Consider the following 18,026-nt stretch of genomic DNA (forward strand, 5'->3'; position numbering starts at 1 on the left):
CAATAAATCCCCCCTTCTGCCAATTGCAAAAAAAAAAAAAGAAAAAGTCGATAATATGTACCCATTACAATTAAGACCTTCAGGGGGATTTTAAGATGATGGAATAGAGAAGTTTGCTTCCCTAGCTGCTCCATAGCATGAAACCAAGAAAGCAGAAAGGCGGTTTCCCAGCAATGTGGGTGAACAAAAAAAGACAGGAGAACTTTCCTGGAATTTAATACTGGACATTCAAAGCAGATCAGGGATTCAGGAGGTTGGATATCATAAAATAAGGAAGAAATCCCCAGCACCATTGCCACTGGCATGACCAGAAGCACCAGCCACAGCAGTCCCTCCTTAAGCAAAGTGGAGGGATCCGAGAATTAAAGGAACCCACATGTTTTGAAGGACTGAAGCTCTCTGGGTACAGAGAGTTTAGAGAGCAAAGACAATACCCAACTAAACTGAAAGGCATACTGCTACACAATATCCGAGTACAGGAAAGAAACCACATCTTTCCCAGCTGCATGAGGAGGACAGAGAAGGAGACTTTTTGCAGCTGTGGCAAGAGGGTCGGCGGCTCAAGAAGCCAATTCCTGGCAAACCTGAGTTTGGCCCAAAATATAGGCCTGTCAAACCCACACTGTACAGCATAGTATGTGCCTCAGTGACCAGGAGAAAATCAAATGTGGAGAGAGGTTTACATAGGGTACAACTGATCAAGGAAACCCACCCAGATCACCCCCTCCCCGCCACAATCTGACTACCTGTAGGACTGACTGGGAGAGATGCACCTGACTGGGAAACCGAAAGGGCAGGGGCTGAAGAGATTGAGTTTGGAGACTGAACCTGAGACCAGGAAACATGGTCTGCAAGTGACATAGTGGGCTAAAAATTGGCTCCTCCACTGCGCCAGTGGAACCCAGGGGAGATCCCAGGGGTGCAGTCTTCCAGCATGAACTACAATTGCTGGGTCCTAGAGGTGCACTGACTTAAAATCATCAGACCAACTGGCATTCAGTACAGAACCTGGAGCCCACCTAAGCCTAAACATCACCTCCAGGAGTTCTGCCTATGATATTAATTCTCTCACTCTAGCAACCCCACCCTGAGGGTGGAGTAAGCATCATACTCCAGACAACCCCACCTAATACTGCTGAGAAGGGAAGCTAGGAATCTTGATCTCCAAGAGAAAATAATTCTTTAACTTTTCATTGAGTTTTTTTTTCTTTTTTTTTTTTCAGTTTAAGTGTGACCATATGATTCATGGACATTTATACATATTCATATATGTTTTTTTTTTCCTTCTCATTTCTAGTATTTTTGAAGCCAGTTATTTTTCATGGATCACTATTTTGAGGACTAGGATGTTTGATTAGTATATTTTAGTTGTTTTATATTGTTTTATTTTTATTTTTTAAATTTTTATTTCATATATATTTGTTTTATCTCAATTATCTTTTCCCTTGATTCTCTTTCTCTCTCTTCTTCTGTTAACAGCCAATCTCTCTTGTTCTCTTTCACTCTTCCTTTTTATTTTTTACTTCTATCTTCTCTTCCCATCCCTCATAATCATCATATTCTAATCACTTCTGTTCTCTCCCTGTCTGCCATTCAAAATTTTAAACCCTTTTGCAAACTTGCTGTTTTTATTGTAGGCCATAACAGATCATATCATTTCTGTTTATTGTGACAACATTATAAACATCATAGCAGGAACTATTTGGTTTAATGCTGTATGTTGTTTGCATTGGTTGTTGTTATTATTTGTCTGCCCCTAAACAGAAGTACTAGAAATCTTCAGGGATACTATAAGCTGATAGAGTCTACTGCCTCAGATCCATACCGTTAGATGGGAATGCACACAAACAACATGAAAAAGCAAAGAAACAAATCACCCCAAACAAAACAAGATACTTCAATAACATAATCCATGAACACCACAGTTAAAATATCAGGGAAGGGGTTTAGAATGTACATAGTTAAACTAATCTGCAAGGTAAAGGATGATGTAAGGAGTGAAATCCTAGAGAAAATTCAGAACATGAAAGATCACTTCAATAAAGGGATAGAGATTCTGAAAAAAAAAAATCAAGCAGAAATCCTCAAAATGAAGGAATCAATAAACCAAATTAAAAACTCAATGAAAATCATCACCAACAGACTAGTCCACTTGGAGTTTTTTGTTTGTTTGTTTGTTTTGGTTTGGTTTTAGAAGTTTATTAAAGGACAGCAGAAAAGACTTCTCCCGGAGGAAGAAGGGGACCCAAGAGGTAGAATCCCAGACTAGTCCACTTGGAAGACAGTTTCAGGCTATGAAGACAAAACATATGATCTTGAAAACAAAGTTGACCACAGAGAAAAGATGTTAAGAGACTATGAACAGAACTTCCAAGAAATGTGGGGATAACCTCAAAAGACCAAATTTAAGATTTACTAGGAAAAATTAAGGCTCAGAGATACAAACCAAAGGAGTGCATAATTTTTTAAATGAAATAATATCAGAAATTTCCCAAACCTAAAGAATGAAATAGAAAATCAGATACAGGACCCTTAGAGGACCCCAAATATACAAAATTACAACAGATTCATACCAAGGGACACAATTATGAAGATGCCTAACATACAGAATAAAGATAGAATTTTAAAGATTAAGAGAAAAAAATTGACAGTTTACATTTAGAGGGAAAACAGTCTAGATCACAGCTGATTTCTAAATCCAAGCCCCAAAGCTAGAGGTCTTTGAATATATACCAAGCTCTGAATAAAAATGGAGGTTAGCCAAGCATACCATCTCTAGCAAAATTAATCTTTAGAATTGATGATGAAATAAAAACCTTCCATGACAGACAAAAGTTAAAAGAATTTACAACCAGAAAGCCTGCATTACAAAGCATACTCAATAAAATATATCATAAAGGAGAAATGAAAAATAAAAGCAAAAACCAGCAAAGGGAGGACTTACACTAGAAGAATACTCAGTCAAAGGAGAAACTAATTCAAATTAAAAACTAGAAATAAATCAAAATTATAGGGACTAAGAGTCATTTCTCAATAATAATATTGAATGTAAATGGCCTAAACCCATCAATCGGAAAACATAGACTGGCAGATTGAATTGAAAAACAAGAACCCAAAATATGCTGTCTCCAAGAGACTCATAGGCAAAAATAGGCACAGACTGGAGGTAAAAGGATGGAAAAAAATTTATCATTAACATGGATCCTGTAAACAAGCTGGGGTGTCTATCCTCATATGAGATTAAGTGGGTTTCAAGCCAAAGTTAATCAGAAGGGACAAAAAAGGACATTTCGTACTGCTTAAGGGAATTATACATCAACAAGACATAACAATCATGAATATTTATGCCCCAAACAATGGAACATCTACATATATCAAACAAACCCCTATTCAACTTCAAGAATCAAATAGATCACAATACAACCACACTGGTAATTTTAACACACCTCTCTCACCACTGGTTAAATTCTCCAAGCAAAAACTGAAGATGTTATAGAACTAAAAAATATAATTAATAATTTGGACTTAACAGACATATATAGAATATTTTACTCCATCAATGACTTGAATACATGTTCTCAGCAGCACATGGATCCTTCTCTAAAATAGTCCATATCTTAGGCCACAAAGCAACTCTTAGCAAACAAACAAAAAAAATAGATATAACACCTTGCCTTCTATCAGATCATACTGGAATGAAATTAGAAATTAAAGATAAAATAAAATAGAATCTACTCTAACACCTATTGAAAAATGAATGAATAGCAGAAAAAAAATCAGGATGAAATAAAAAAAATACTTAGAGGTAAATAAGAATAGTGATAGAATATATCAAAATCTCTGGTACACTATGAAGGCACTGCTAAGAGGGAAGTTCATGCATTGAGTTCATTCATTAAAAGAATAGAAGCCACCAAATAAATAACCTAATATTACATCTAAAGCCCCAGAGATACAAGAACAAATCAACACCAAAAGTAGTAGGAGACAGGCAATAATTAAAATCAGAGCTAAAAATCAATGAAACTCGAACAATCCAAACATTGATGAAACAAAAAGTTTGTTTTTAAGAAATACATAAAATTGATAAACCCTTAACTAAGCTAAAAGAGAGAGAGAAAACTCAAATTATTAAAATTCATGATGAAAAAGGAAGTATTACAACAGACACTGCTGAAATACAAATGATAATCAGAAACTATTTTGAAAATTTATATTCTAATAACATAGAAAATCTTGAAGACATCAACAAATTTCTAGGGGCATGGCCTACCCCAATTGAAGGAGAACATAGAAAATTTAAACAGATCAATTTCAAGCAATGAAATAGAAAATACCATCAAAAGCCTACCAATAAAGAAAAGCCTAGGACCAGACGGATTCTCAGTTGAGTTCTACCAGACCTTCAAAGAAGAACTAACACTAATCCTCTTCAAATTATTCCATGAAATAGAAAAGGAGAGAACCTTCCAAACTCATTCTATGAAGCTAGTATGACCTTGATATCAAAATCAGACCAAGACACATAACGGAAAGAAAACTCCAGACCAGTATCCCTGATGAATATAGATGCAAAAATTCTTAATAAATACTGACAAATCACATACAAAAACATATTAAAAAGATAATGCACCATGATCGAGTGGGGTTCATCCCAAGGATGCAAGGTTGATTCAACATCCAGAAGCCAATAAACACAATTCATTATTTCAATAGATGCAAAAAAAAAAATCTGACAAAATAGAGCATCCATTTATGTTAAAAACACTAGAAAAACTAGGGATAGTAGGAACATACCTTAGCATTGTAAAAGCTATATATGTTAAACCCAAGGCCAAAGTCATTCTAAAAGGAGAAAAATTGAAAGCATTCCTTTTAAAAACTTGAACAAGACAAGGATGCCCTCTTTCACCACTTCTATTCAACATTGTCCTTAAAACTCTAGACAGAACAATTTAGAAGAAAGAAATTAAAGGTTTACGAATAGGAAAAGAAGAACTCAAGCTATCACTATTTGATGATATGAGGATGGCCTTAGGCCTGAGCCTAAGCAACTCCACTTTTAAAATTCCAGTTTGAAACCTGCAGTCTCACCAGGCACACCCACAGAGCCCTCCAGTATGGCCTCAGACAAGTTACTTCCCTTCACCCTGATAAACAGAGAGAAGCCTCTGGCAGGTTGTCCTCACCTGATAAAAGGGAAAGACAAGAAGATCAGGGTGGAGACCACCAGATCAGAGGTTTCTGACTCCAGGGTAAATGATGTCATGGAGAAATCCAGTGGTAGCTGATAAGGATTGCAAGGGGGGGTCAAAAAGCCCCCAAATTTAGTATAAATAATAGAGCTGATGAACAGGGATTCAGCCAGCCAAAACAAGGATGCACTTGAGCTAGAGGGCCTGATGAGGACCTGGACTGACATCCCATCACTTGTTGTTTCCAGAGCCTCTGTGTGATCCTCACTGCTCTCAAACTCTACCGCCTCGTCTGGACTCTGGTGAGAGCTGCAACTTCTCCCTATGTGACCCTCTCCTCAACAGGTCATCCACTCTACACAAGAAGAAGCCTGCTTTGGTTTGAAACCTGATCACTGCTGTCTGAGTAAGTGTGCATTTGCTGGAAGTAAAGCCTAAGGCTTGAGACCTTTGAACTTAGCACACAGAGGGAATGTCTTTCACTAGCCTGTCATGATTAAGTGTGTTTGCAGTGCTTGGAATTAATCTAGAACTGTTTGCTGTGAATTAATTAATCCAGAAGTGTTTACTGTGAATTGATTATGTCTATTGAAGTGACTAGCATTAAGGATTGTCATTTTCCTGATTAAGAACCAACAGAGTTAAATAGTATTGAGTAATTTGAGTGAACAAAGCATCGAAAGGGGCAGAAGCACGTGGACATTCTTTATTTTTCCCCTCTACTGCATATGTCGAAATTTTGCCCCCTGGCAACAGACAATGACATGATTCTGTATTTGGAAGATCTGAAAAATTCCACCAGAAAACTTCTAGAACTAATAAATGAATTCATCAAAGTATCAGGATATAAAATCAACACTCATAAATCAAACACATTCCAATATATCAGTGATGAAACTATGAAAGAGAAATGAGGAAAACTACCCCTATTCACCATAACCTTAAAAAAAAATACTTGGGAATCAATCTACCAAAAGAGGTGAAAGATCTCGACAATGAAAACTAAAGAACACTAAAGAAAGAAACTGAAGAAGAAGACCTTAGAAGATGGAAAGATCTCCCATGTTCTTGGATAGGCAGAATTAATATTGTCAAAATGGCCATTCTACAAAAAGCATTTTACGGATTTAATGCAATTCCTATTAAAATTCCAATGACATTCTGCATAAAAATAGAAAAAGCAGTCATGAAATTCATTTGGAAAAATAAGAGGCCCAGACTAGCCAATACAATCTTCAGCAAGAAAAGTGAAGCACGAACATCACAATACCAGACCTTAAATTATACTACAGAGCTTTAATAACAAAAGTGGCATAGTATTGGCACCAAAACAGACATGAAGACCAATGGTACAAAATAGAAAACACAGAGATAAACTCACATGAATACAGTTAACTCATACTAGAAAAAGGTGCCATAAACATACAGTGGAGAAAAGAGCCTCTTCAACAAATGGTGCTGAGAAAACTGGAAATCTATATGCAGCAAAATGAAATTAAACCCCTATTTCTCACCCTACACAAAACTCAACTCAAAGTGTATCTAAGACCAAGCATTAGACCAGAGACCCTGAGCCTAACAAAAGAAAATGTAGGCCCAAATTTATATTATGTCAGCTTAGGAATCAAATTCCTCAACAAGACTCCAAAAGCACAAGAAGTAAAATCAAGAATCAATACATTGGATAGTATCAAACTAAAAACCATCTTCACAGCAAAGGAAACAATCAAGAGCATGAAGAGAGAGCCTACAGAACGAGAGGAAATCTTTGCCACCCACACCTCAGATAGAGCATTAATCTCCAGGATTTATACAGAATTCAAATAACTTAACACACACACACACACACACACACAAAAAAAAATAAACAAAAAACCAAATAACCCAATCAATAAATGGGCAAGACTGAACAGGCACTTCATAGTAACATCCATCAACAAATATATGAAAAAATGTTCAACATCTCTAGCAACTAGAGAAATGCAAATCAAAACTACACTGAGATTTCATCTCACTCCATTCAGAATGGCAATTATCAAAAATAAAGTAACAACAAATGTTGGTAAGGATGTCGGGGAAAAGGCTCACTCATACATTACTGGTGGGACTGCAAATTGATGCAGCCAATATTCAAAGCAGTATGGAGATTCCTCAGAAAACTTGGAATGGAACCACCATTTGACCCAGCTATCCCACTCTTGGTTTAAATACAAAGGACTAAAAATCAGCATTTGCCAGTAAATGGATGGAGCTTGAGAATATCATGCTAAGCAAAATAAGCCAATCCCTAAAAACCAAAGGCTGAGTGTTCTCTCTGATATGAGGATGCTAACACAAAACGCAGATGCTAATACACAATAAGGTATAGGGAAGAATAGAAGAAGTACTTTGGATTAGATAAAGGAGAATGAAGTAAAGGAGCTGGGATGGGAATAGGAAAAACAGTCAAATGAATCAGATATAACTTTCCTATGTTCATATATGAATGCATTACCATTGTAACTCCATATCATGCACAAGCAAAAGAATGGGAAGTTACACTCCATGTATGTATAATATGTCAAAATACATTCTATTCTTATGTGTAACTAAAAAAAAGGTAAAATTAAAAAAAAAATAAGACTTCAATTCCAATAGACTTGAGAGGGCTGGAACATCTCAAGTTCCAGCAATGGTTGGGACATCTTTACAATACATACATCCAATGATGTTAAACAATTTTTCATCACTACAATGCTTGAGATAAACAATTTAAAGGGAGAAAAGTTTATTTTGGTTCATGATTTCAGAGGTGCCAGACCATGGTTGATTGGTCCCATTGCTTTGGATCTGTGGTGAGGCAGAACATCATGGCAGAAACTCATGGGCAAGGAGGCTCCAGCCAGGAGGCAAAGAAAGAAAGAGAGAAGGGGCCAAGAGCCCTCTCAAGGGCACACCTCTAGTGACCCAGCCCCACCAAGCCCCACTTCCCAAAGGTTCTACCACCTCTGATAATCACAAAAGGCTGACAGCCAAGCTTTTAGCACATGGGTCCTTGGGGACATTTAAGATCCAAACCATAACAATGTGTATATCCAGTATGTGTATAAAACCATAATAAAAATATGAGAAATGGGCAAAATTTTCTAGAAACATATCAAAAAAAGGATATTCAAATATAGGGGGGCTAGGGAAGAACCAAGGTGCTTTAGTTTAGATAGGGGCGAGTAAAAGGAGGAGAGGGGGAATGGAGGTAGGAAGGTAAAATAAATAGGACTTATTGCCCTATGTGCATATATGACCAGTGTAACTCTATATCATGGACAGCCAGAAGAATGAGAAGTTATACTCCATTTATGTATGATATGTCAAAATGCATTCTACTGTCATATATGACTAATTAGAACAAATTGAAAAAATAACCAAAACATTTTCAAAATGTGATCAAAGTCATCAGGAAAATACAACTTAAAACCACAGAGATACCATTAATATTCCCACCAGAATTATTAAAATGAAAAAGACTGACAATGCCAAAGGTCAGGAAGAATGTGGAACAACTGCAATTTCATACATAGATGTTAAATGACCATTTTTTAAAACTTTTTTGCTAAACAAATACATAACCATGTTCAGACACGTTATTAGAATATTAATAGCATTACTATGCATAATAGCTGAAAACTTGAAATGAATGTCCACCAAGAGAACAGAGAAATATATTAATATATAATAATATATTAGAATAATACATAACAATGAAAATGAATTAACCTCAAGATGAAAACATAATAAATTTCTCAAAATAATGCTAAGCAAATGCAGTCAGATACAGAAATGTTTTATACTCTATGATTTCATTTATATGAAGTTCAGAAAAACAAAATTACCCAAAGTGATTAAAGTCAGGATAGAGATTTCTTTGGGGAAGATGAAATATTTGGGATGGGCCTGAAGGTGTTTCTTGGGTGCTACTAAGAATCTGCTTCTTGATCTGGGATCTGGTCACTATGTTAAAATGATTGGCTTACAAAGTTATTTGTATACATCCTGTATGAATGGTATACCCAAATTAAAATGTAAAAATGAAATGAAACACAGACACCTACATTGCTTTCCATTTTCCTGCTGTGGGGAGAAGCAAATCCGGCTGATGTTGCTGCTTTCAGTTTGGTTTTTAAACTGGGAGCATTTGAGAAAATTGGGCCAGGAGGAGTTCACCATCCCCAGGACAGACTCACAGCCTTCCTTTGCAGCCTCACAGAAAGATCTACAGGGCAGGAGGCCACGCCTAGAAGAAAAGAAAATGGTCAAAATGAATATTTTACTAAAATACTCCTCAAAAAATATTAATGTTAGCAACTAGTGCTGTAATGTTATTTGAACTTATATTTCCTACAGTCAACAACTTAAATTTCCGCATCCAGCCCTATGGCAATGATTTCAGTCATCATATTGTCTGGATTCTAGAAAAATAATGTATTCCCTAATACATCATCTACCTACTTCTTGTGGTAGTAGATAGTAGTAGGTAATCATTTATCTCAAATGATTATTTTTAAATTTTCTCTGCTAAAATACACTGGCCAATCCAAAAAAAAAAAGATTTCTACTGGATATCAAAAGGAAAAATTTAACAGGGGAATGAAGGCCTCGAAATTGCAAAAGCAGAAGTAGGTCACAAAATAGGGTTACTCTTGTTTCTTTTACTTCCCTTTGAGAAATTCAAAATATCACTAAGAGATACACAAAGGAGAGTTGTTCTTAACTTCCCCCAGCCTCCCTAGAAAAGAAACATTACACAAAGTGGCAACTCAGGAGACCTTGCACAGTTATTCATTTATCTTTTCAGATTTTTATTTTGTCTTCTGCAGATAGAAAAGTACAAACAATTATCTGTTAATGGTAAGAATAATGATGTCCCTGGAGCTTGTCTTTATTCACCTAAGATGCAATCAAACCCGCCCAGACCCACAGCTCTGTGGATAGAAAGTTGGATGCTAACAAGGCCAAGGCCATGAACTGTTTCCTTTCAGATGCAGGTGGATTGCTCTACCTTACAGTTGGAGGGTGCATCTTTTTGTCCTTGCTGGTCATCAGCCAAAGTCATTTCAATGGATTTTAAGGAAACTGGGGTGGGGGGGGGACATATATGTCAGTCAAATCAAAGCACACACTTCACAAATGTGGACATAATAAGATATCACAGCATCATACAATATTAAATGTGTAGGAAACCTTAAACAACACCTCATTCAATTCCTCCATTTTATAAGCACAGGCACTGTAGAATTTGGGATGTACTCAAGGTCACACAGCTCCTAACAGCAGCTTCCTAAGCAGAAGTGGGAAAGATCCCAGGTGTTTGAACATTCAGGCCATGCTCTACCTACTCTCCCATATCATCTGTTCTCAAATAAAGGCCTAATAATTGGATTTAAAAAAAACTCCTTAATCAAACAAGCTCATATATAACACACCATTCTTACTTCTATAGATTACAGTAACACAATGGGTATGCCAGCCATTGAGATAAAATGGAACAGAGAAGTCAAAGAATCTTGGGGGAGGGAAAGACCTTGTTAAATTTAAAAATGTAGAAAATGAATAATCAACAATTACATTCTAATAAAAAAATGTTTTTGAATTTCAGAACATCATGTTAAAAATTGAGCATATTTTAGAATCCTGACACAAAATTACCTACATACCTTAATATGTAACCAAATTTCATAGTGAAGGTTGGGAAAAGAAGTTTTACACCAGAAAGAATTACTTTTAGTAAATGAAATATGAATTGTTCCAGGCCAGTATCATAGCATAAAAAGACACATGATTGCTGTTCAGAAAATATATTAGATACTTACAGAAATTAGAAAGTATCATTTAAATAACACCATTTTAAAATATCTCCTTCACTACATTTTATTCCAGAGAAGTTAGACTATATTTTCATAAACAAAACTGGGGCACATAGTTAAGGAATGTGGAGAACATAGATCATTAGGCATTTGCTTACACTTTTAGGCACTTTTCTCAGGGTTTCACAAGCATTAATTTGTGTATTTCTCACAACAGCCTTATATGAGAGGTGTTATTACTATTATTTCTAATATACAGATAAGCAAACAAGCACAGGAAAAATAAGAAACTTGTCCTACCGAGTAATGAATGGCAAATCCAAGCTTAGAATCCAGGCAGATTGACCCAAGGACCCATTCAATTAACTTACTACAGGCACGTTCTTCATGAATATGTGTTTCAATAGTACCACTCAAGGTTAATTTGCAAATTGATATGTATTTTCCCATTGCACAGCTACATACAAGGTGGATGGGATCTCAATTCATTTGACAAAAGTATAGTACACCTGCAGTGAAATATTGTATTTTTAAAGCGGCCAAGGAAGACAAAGAGAGGTTTCCACTTTCTTATCTAGGTGTGAGACAGCCCACAGAAGACTTGTCTTTGGTAAGCCCCTTTTGTCTTCTCATCCTAGCCAGGGTCCTAGTGTCCTGATGCCATCCTGACCACCCTGACTCCAGCACCCCACCCAGAAAACCACATCCACCAGAGTACTTAGAACATATTCTTCCCTTCCTGCAATCAAAACTGTACTCCCCACTGTAGCAGATCTTAAGTAGGCTTTCAAATAAGAGATGGGGGAGGGGAAACAGAATATTACACAAAAATAGATGGACACTTACTTTTCTGGCAATTTTTGCATCTTTAAAGGAAGACTGCTTGCTGGCACAAAGCAGTCTTTGATGAAATTTCAGGCACCATTGGAAATTGAATAAAAATATCATCTAACATTTTTTGAAGGTGTGGAAGATTACTACAAATGACCTCTCCCAAGCAGTTCCCAGGTCTTTTCTCACTTCTGATGCCACTGTTTTTTGTTTTTTAAAATCATTCCACATCTTTTTTTTCAGAATCTTTCCAGGGCAACACCAATGAAGTTTGATACAGGGGCCCAGCAGAACTGTTTCCATTTTCTAAAGTTAGGTCTTTTAATTCAGAAACTAACACGTTCTCATTGTTACCATGGTCATTTTTTTTCTAAGTCTACCACCTATAACCTTCACATGGCCACTTCTCCACTGTCTGATCTTGAGCCAACAGTTCAGTCCTGCCAAGACTCAGCTTCTTCTTTTGAAAAGTGAGGGTTCTAGAAAATCTGAAGTTTGTACCATTTTTCATAATCCTTTTACCACAGACATTCTGTAAATCAAGATTCACTCTTTAATGCAATACTTCTCAGAGGAGCACTGATAATCCCACCAGCCTTGCTAAATTTCAAAAGTAATAAGCGTTTTTCTCAGGATTTGTTATGGGAATATATAGAGACATTAAAATACCATTAGACCCTTCAATCTAAAAATAGAACATAAGAAAAATGTCTAGAGTGTTTCAAAATAGCTCTTTAAAGAGTTATAACCAACCAAGAGCCATAATCTTTAAATTGCTGGACCAGGACGTGTGACATAGTGATATAATATTAATAACTAGCTGTCCTTTTAAACAGTAAGCAAAACGAGGAGCCATTTGTTCTTGCTTTACATAAAATTCCACTGCCTATGAAGGGTTGAAGTATTTTGCTTTTCATCACATGGAACAGTGTGGTGAGACAGGCCACACTATTTTGGAATATAAGTATCTATATCCAAGCAACAAGTGGACTGACAAATGAAAAACAGTGCTCATCACAAGGGAGGATCCACTTTGGCTATCAGAATTACTATTTTAGAAATGGTGATTATTTTAAATTGATGTGTGAAGTATATCTGGTATTGTGCAAAAGTCCTTGACACATTTCAAATAAAATTAAAGAGGAAAGCTCTTATACTACTTCTATAATTATCTGTTGAAACATTCAATAAACAAATAAATAATGCTACTATATGGTGATAGTGAGATTTTTATGGTGTTTTCACTAGGAATGATATTCTAAAGTGATCCCTACCAAAAAATTTATCCATTTTACCTCCAAAACTTTTAGAGAATTTATTTAAATTTTCTTTAAAAAATTTTAACAAAATTTTTACAAATTTTGTTATACTGTATATCCATAATGGGTTTTTATCTACAAAAAAAGTTCTGATAAGGACATAAACTTAAAATTACTGAATAAGCTACAGCCACAGAATTAAGTTTATATGGCTAACAGATTATTAAATTTTATAGATGACATCTTTTCTAACTTTTAATTTGAATGACTTTTATACTTAGAAGTTATGAAAATTGTACATAAATTTTGCATATATCCTTCATCCTAGTTTCCATAATTTACTTATCTTACATAGCTACAATATTATTAGAACCAGGAAATGAATATTGCTAATAATACCTTTAACTAAACTAAAGGCCCTATTCAAATACCACCAAAAAACATCCCACATTGCATTTAGTTGTCAATTTTTACTTTTTTTTTTTTAACTAGCCTTTAAATATATTCGGAGAGCTCAGGATTTTTTTTTTAATTTTTTTTTAATTTTTATTGTTGGTTGTTCAAAACATTACATAGTTCTTGACATATCATATTTCATACATTTGATTCAAGTGGGTTATGAACTCCCATTTTTACCCTGTATACAGATTGCAGAATCACATCAGTTACACATCCACTGTTTTACATATTGCCATACTAGTGTCAGGATTTAAATACATTAGGAGAGCTCTTCATCCATAGGGTGGGAGGAGACAGAACTTTGCAGCAGGCACATTCTGAGATGGTTGCCAATCATCTCTGCCTCCTGGCATTCTTGCCCTGTGTCAGTCTCTCCTCTTAAATGTGTGAGCCTGGTCATTTGCTTCCACCATGGAAGGTAATGGGATATCAATTCCATTATTAGGCCACAAAAGACTATGACTTCCATCTTGCTAGCTAGCAGACCCTCTTCCATACTAGTTTTGATGAAGCAAGTTTCCATATTAGGGAGGCCCATATGGCAAGGATCGGAGGGTGAACTCAGTCCAACTGCCAGTTGGGCACTAAGGCCCTCAGTCCAACAGTCCTTGAAAAATTGAACATACTCCAAGATTCCCATGCTTTTGGAAGTGGATACTTCCCCAGTCAAGCCTTCAGATAAGACACCAGCCTGGCCAAGACCTTAATTGCACCCTTGTGACCGACTCTAAAGGAAAGAATTCAGCTAAGCCACTCTCAACTTCCTGATTCACAGAAACGGTGAGGTAAAGATGAGTGTTGTTCTAAGCTGCTAAGAGTATGATAATGTATTCCCAGGCAATGGGTAACAATACACTTCAACACATCACTTTGTCAGAGGCAAGCTACTGAGTTGGCTGTGCTATTCATCGATGAGACTCATGCCATCGTTTTTTGAAAATACATTCCTAAATTGGTCTTTGTTAGGCTGAGCTGTTCAATGAACAATGCTCACAAAGTCAGAAGTCACAGGCAGCTCCCAGAGCTGGGGCCCTTACTTAGCCATAAAGAGAACGTTAATGCTGGAAGAGTCTTGCAAGATCATCTACTCCCATTTTCCCCTTTTACACTGTGAAGAAACTGAAACCTAAGAAGGAGATCTCATAGCCAAACACTAGGATACTAGTCCAGTACTTCAAAATATCTTGCCTAGTTGGCCTCCTCACACAAGAACTACAGATAACACAGGGACATCAATCCACAAGTGAGCCTGAATTCATCACCTCCCTATTATGGGCCAATAGCATCAGGTTCTATGTCAGCACATTCTGGTGATTGAAAGAGACCTTGTAAGATGTTAGACTTAGGATACAAGAAATCTGGTCAGAAACTCCAAAAAACCAGGACTGTACCCTTGTGACCTACTCTAAAGCAGAGGATTCAGCTAAGTTCTATCTTTTGTTCATTTTCCCAACTTGTTGAAGACACTGATATCATCCAGGCATGGTGGTGCATAACCGTAATCCCAGCGACTCAGGAGACTAAGGCAGGAAGATAGCAAATTTGATGCTAGCCTGGGCAACTTATTGAGACCCTGTGTCAAAATAAGAATAAAATGTGCTGGGAATGCTCAGTGGTAGAGCACCCCTGGGTTCAATCCTTAGTACCACAAAGAGAAAGGGAGAAAACAAGAAAGAGGAAAGAAGGAAGAAGGAGGAGGAGGAAGAGATAATGGAAGGAAGAAAAGGAGGGAGAGAGAGAAAAAAAAGAGAAGGAGGAAGGGGAAGGAAAAAAAAGAAAAAAAAAAGATGTTAAAAGCTGAAAGAGGACACTCCCAAGCACTACACGTTGTTGGCAAGACCTTATCTCCCACCAATATAAGCTCCATGAGGCCAAAGATTCTTGTCTATTTTGCTTCAAACTGTATCCCTAGACTGCAGAGTCAGCACTCCATAAACACTTATATAGAAATAAATGAGCAACCTGCAGAGGATTACTTGGTTCCCTGCTTGGGATAAAGCTTTCAGTAGCAAAGTTGGGAGGAGAACCATCACCACGTAGGTCCCAATCTTGTGGATTGTACCAGAGCTTACACTGCCCCTGCCCAGGGACCCCATCTCCTTCCGGTCAGCAAACTTTACCTGTGCTTATTGAATCTTTAAATCATTTCCACATGAGAAGAAAATGTCAGTAAAACTGTTATGGATGAGGGCTGGGGTTGTGGCTCAGTGGTAGAGCACTTGCCTCACATGTGTGAGACACTGGGATCGATTCTCCGCACCACATAGAAATAAATGAATAAAATAAAGGTCCATCAACAACTAAAAATTTTTTTTAATTGCTATAGGTGAAAACCCTACAGATTAATTATCTTGTTTATATGCCAATTGTAGGATGTCCCACTTAAAATAGAGAAATTCTAGAAAATAACAACAGAGAAACACAGATTGAATTAGGGCAGATGTGAATAACATTAAGCCACACAACCCTGAAAGGGTATATAAAATTGCATACCCTTCTAACCAGCATAATGCTGATTCTCATTAGTATTTGGCATACTCACCAAGGCCCATGGGATAGGGAATTAACAAATCACAAAGGAAACTTGAAATTGTTATTTTTTTGCAGCTGTTTTGATTTTTGCCCATCATAAAAGGATGCCATAAATATGGATCTCGGAAAGAATTGAATCACAAGTATTATTTCTAAAATCTAGTCACATCCATATAATACCAATGAATTATTGAGTAGAAATATAAATAAACTACTCCACTGAACTTGACAAAATATATGTGCTTGAGACACTGTCAGAAGCATGACAAGGCATTTTCAGCAAGATTCGATCTGTCCTGGACTGATTCTCTAGCTTTGCATAGTTGTGAAATAAAAGTAATCTGAATTGTCTGACCATACATTACCTATAGGTTCATAAAAAGAAACCTCATCTATCAATGGATATTCCATGTATACTGCCAAAAAGCAGATTATCTTGCCTGTGTCGCTGAACACTCAGGTATTGGTACTGATAGGACTGAGAGACTGCTGCCTCCAAATTAGCAGAGTAATTCAGAGAAGTAACCAGGAAATGACTTTCACTATATTGTTGGTAACAGCAATACAGTTTAATTTTTTTCTTTTACTTCTGACCTATACATTTTTAAATTATAATTATAAAAGAATCATTCTATAATGTTTCCATTTATTCCCAAATATAACACAATAAAGTTTTTGAGAAATAGTTAAAATCCTTAGTAAAATATATTATCAGTGTATAATTATTATCTATTTAGAAAAAGATAAAAGTAAGTTTATACTGACTTTATATAACTAATAAGTTCTCAAAAAATTTGTTTCAAATTCAATATTCCAATTGGCCTTTAGGATGATTTCAGGGTTGCAATTTATATAATAGATTGTCACTGGCTGTGTTATGAACTAACTAAGGACACAGTAAGTCTTCCAAAATTACCTGATAAACAAATGTGTGTGTGTGTTTTTTTTTTTATTATAACATTATTAAGAAAGTTCCACTCAAAATGATGTGGCAATATAAGATGTGAAGTAGTAGAAATTTGATGATAAGAAAGAGGCTTTTTAGTGTTTAGATAACAAATAGTCATTTTTTTAGACATAATCCCAATAACAACTTTGGTGCCCATCTTGACCATTCGCCTCAGTCTAGCTTTCTAAAATGAAGAGGCCAAAACAGGTAAACCCTATTATGATGCATTTGAAATGATAGGAAAAAAATTTCAAACCACTTAATTATAGTATGATTGACATATAAAAAGCTGTATATATTCAATGTATGCAACTCAACAAATTATCAGTGTACCCCTTTGAAACCATCACCACCATCAAAGCCATAAACACATCTCAAAGTTTCCTCTTGCCTCCTTTACCAGAATTAGCATGTGTGTCTGTATGTCTACATGCATGTGTTAAGAACTCTTAACATAATATAGAAAAATGTCATTGCAACTTCAAATAATGGGACCAAGATTTATTCTTACCAGGGAAACCTGTTACTTTTGTAAAGAATTCTAGGGTGATTATAAGAAATGAACCTTCCCAAAATGAAATTTTAAATATCTCTTATTTCTTTTAACATTGTTTTTCTTTCTCTACTGATGGCTGAAACAAAATATGTCTTTTTTTTTAATTTTTTATTGTTGGCTGTTCAAAACATTACATAGTTCTTGATATATCATATTTCACACTTTGATTCAAGTGGGTTATGAGCTCCCATTTTTACCCCATATACAGATTACACATCCATTGATTTACATATTGCCATACTAGTGTCTGTTGTGTTCTGCTGCCTTTCCTATCCTCTACTATCCCCCCTCCCCTCCCCTCCCCTCCCATCTTCTCTCTCTGCCCCCTCTACTGTCATTCATTTGTCCCCCTTGTATTATTTTTCCCTTTCCCCTCACTTCCTCTTGTATGTACTTTTGTATAAC

The 18,026-nt window shown here is 36.1% G+C and overlaps 1 protein-coding gene across 2 annotated transcripts in view; it reads right to left on the minus strand.

Moving 5' to 3' along the window:
* The window catches only part of Corin (corin, serine peptidase), a 256,203-nt gene that overhangs the window by 142,354 nt on the left and 95,823 nt on the right, over nt 1–18,026 (minus strand). For both annotated transcript variants that reach the window (XM_048784434.1, XM_048784433.1), the window contains exon 5: nt 9,284–9,465. In XM_048784434.1, coding sequence (XP_048640391.1) covers nt 9,284–9,465 — 182 coding nt within the window. The remainder of the gene's footprint in view (nt 1–9,283; nt 9,466–18,026) is intronic.

This window comes from Marmota marmota, unplaced genomic scaffold, assembly GCF_001458135.2.
Source record: "Marmota marmota marmota unplaced genomic scaffold, marMar, whole genome shotgun sequence".
NCBI lineage: Eukaryota > Metazoa > Chordata > Mammalia > Rodentia > Sciuridae > Marmota > Marmota marmota.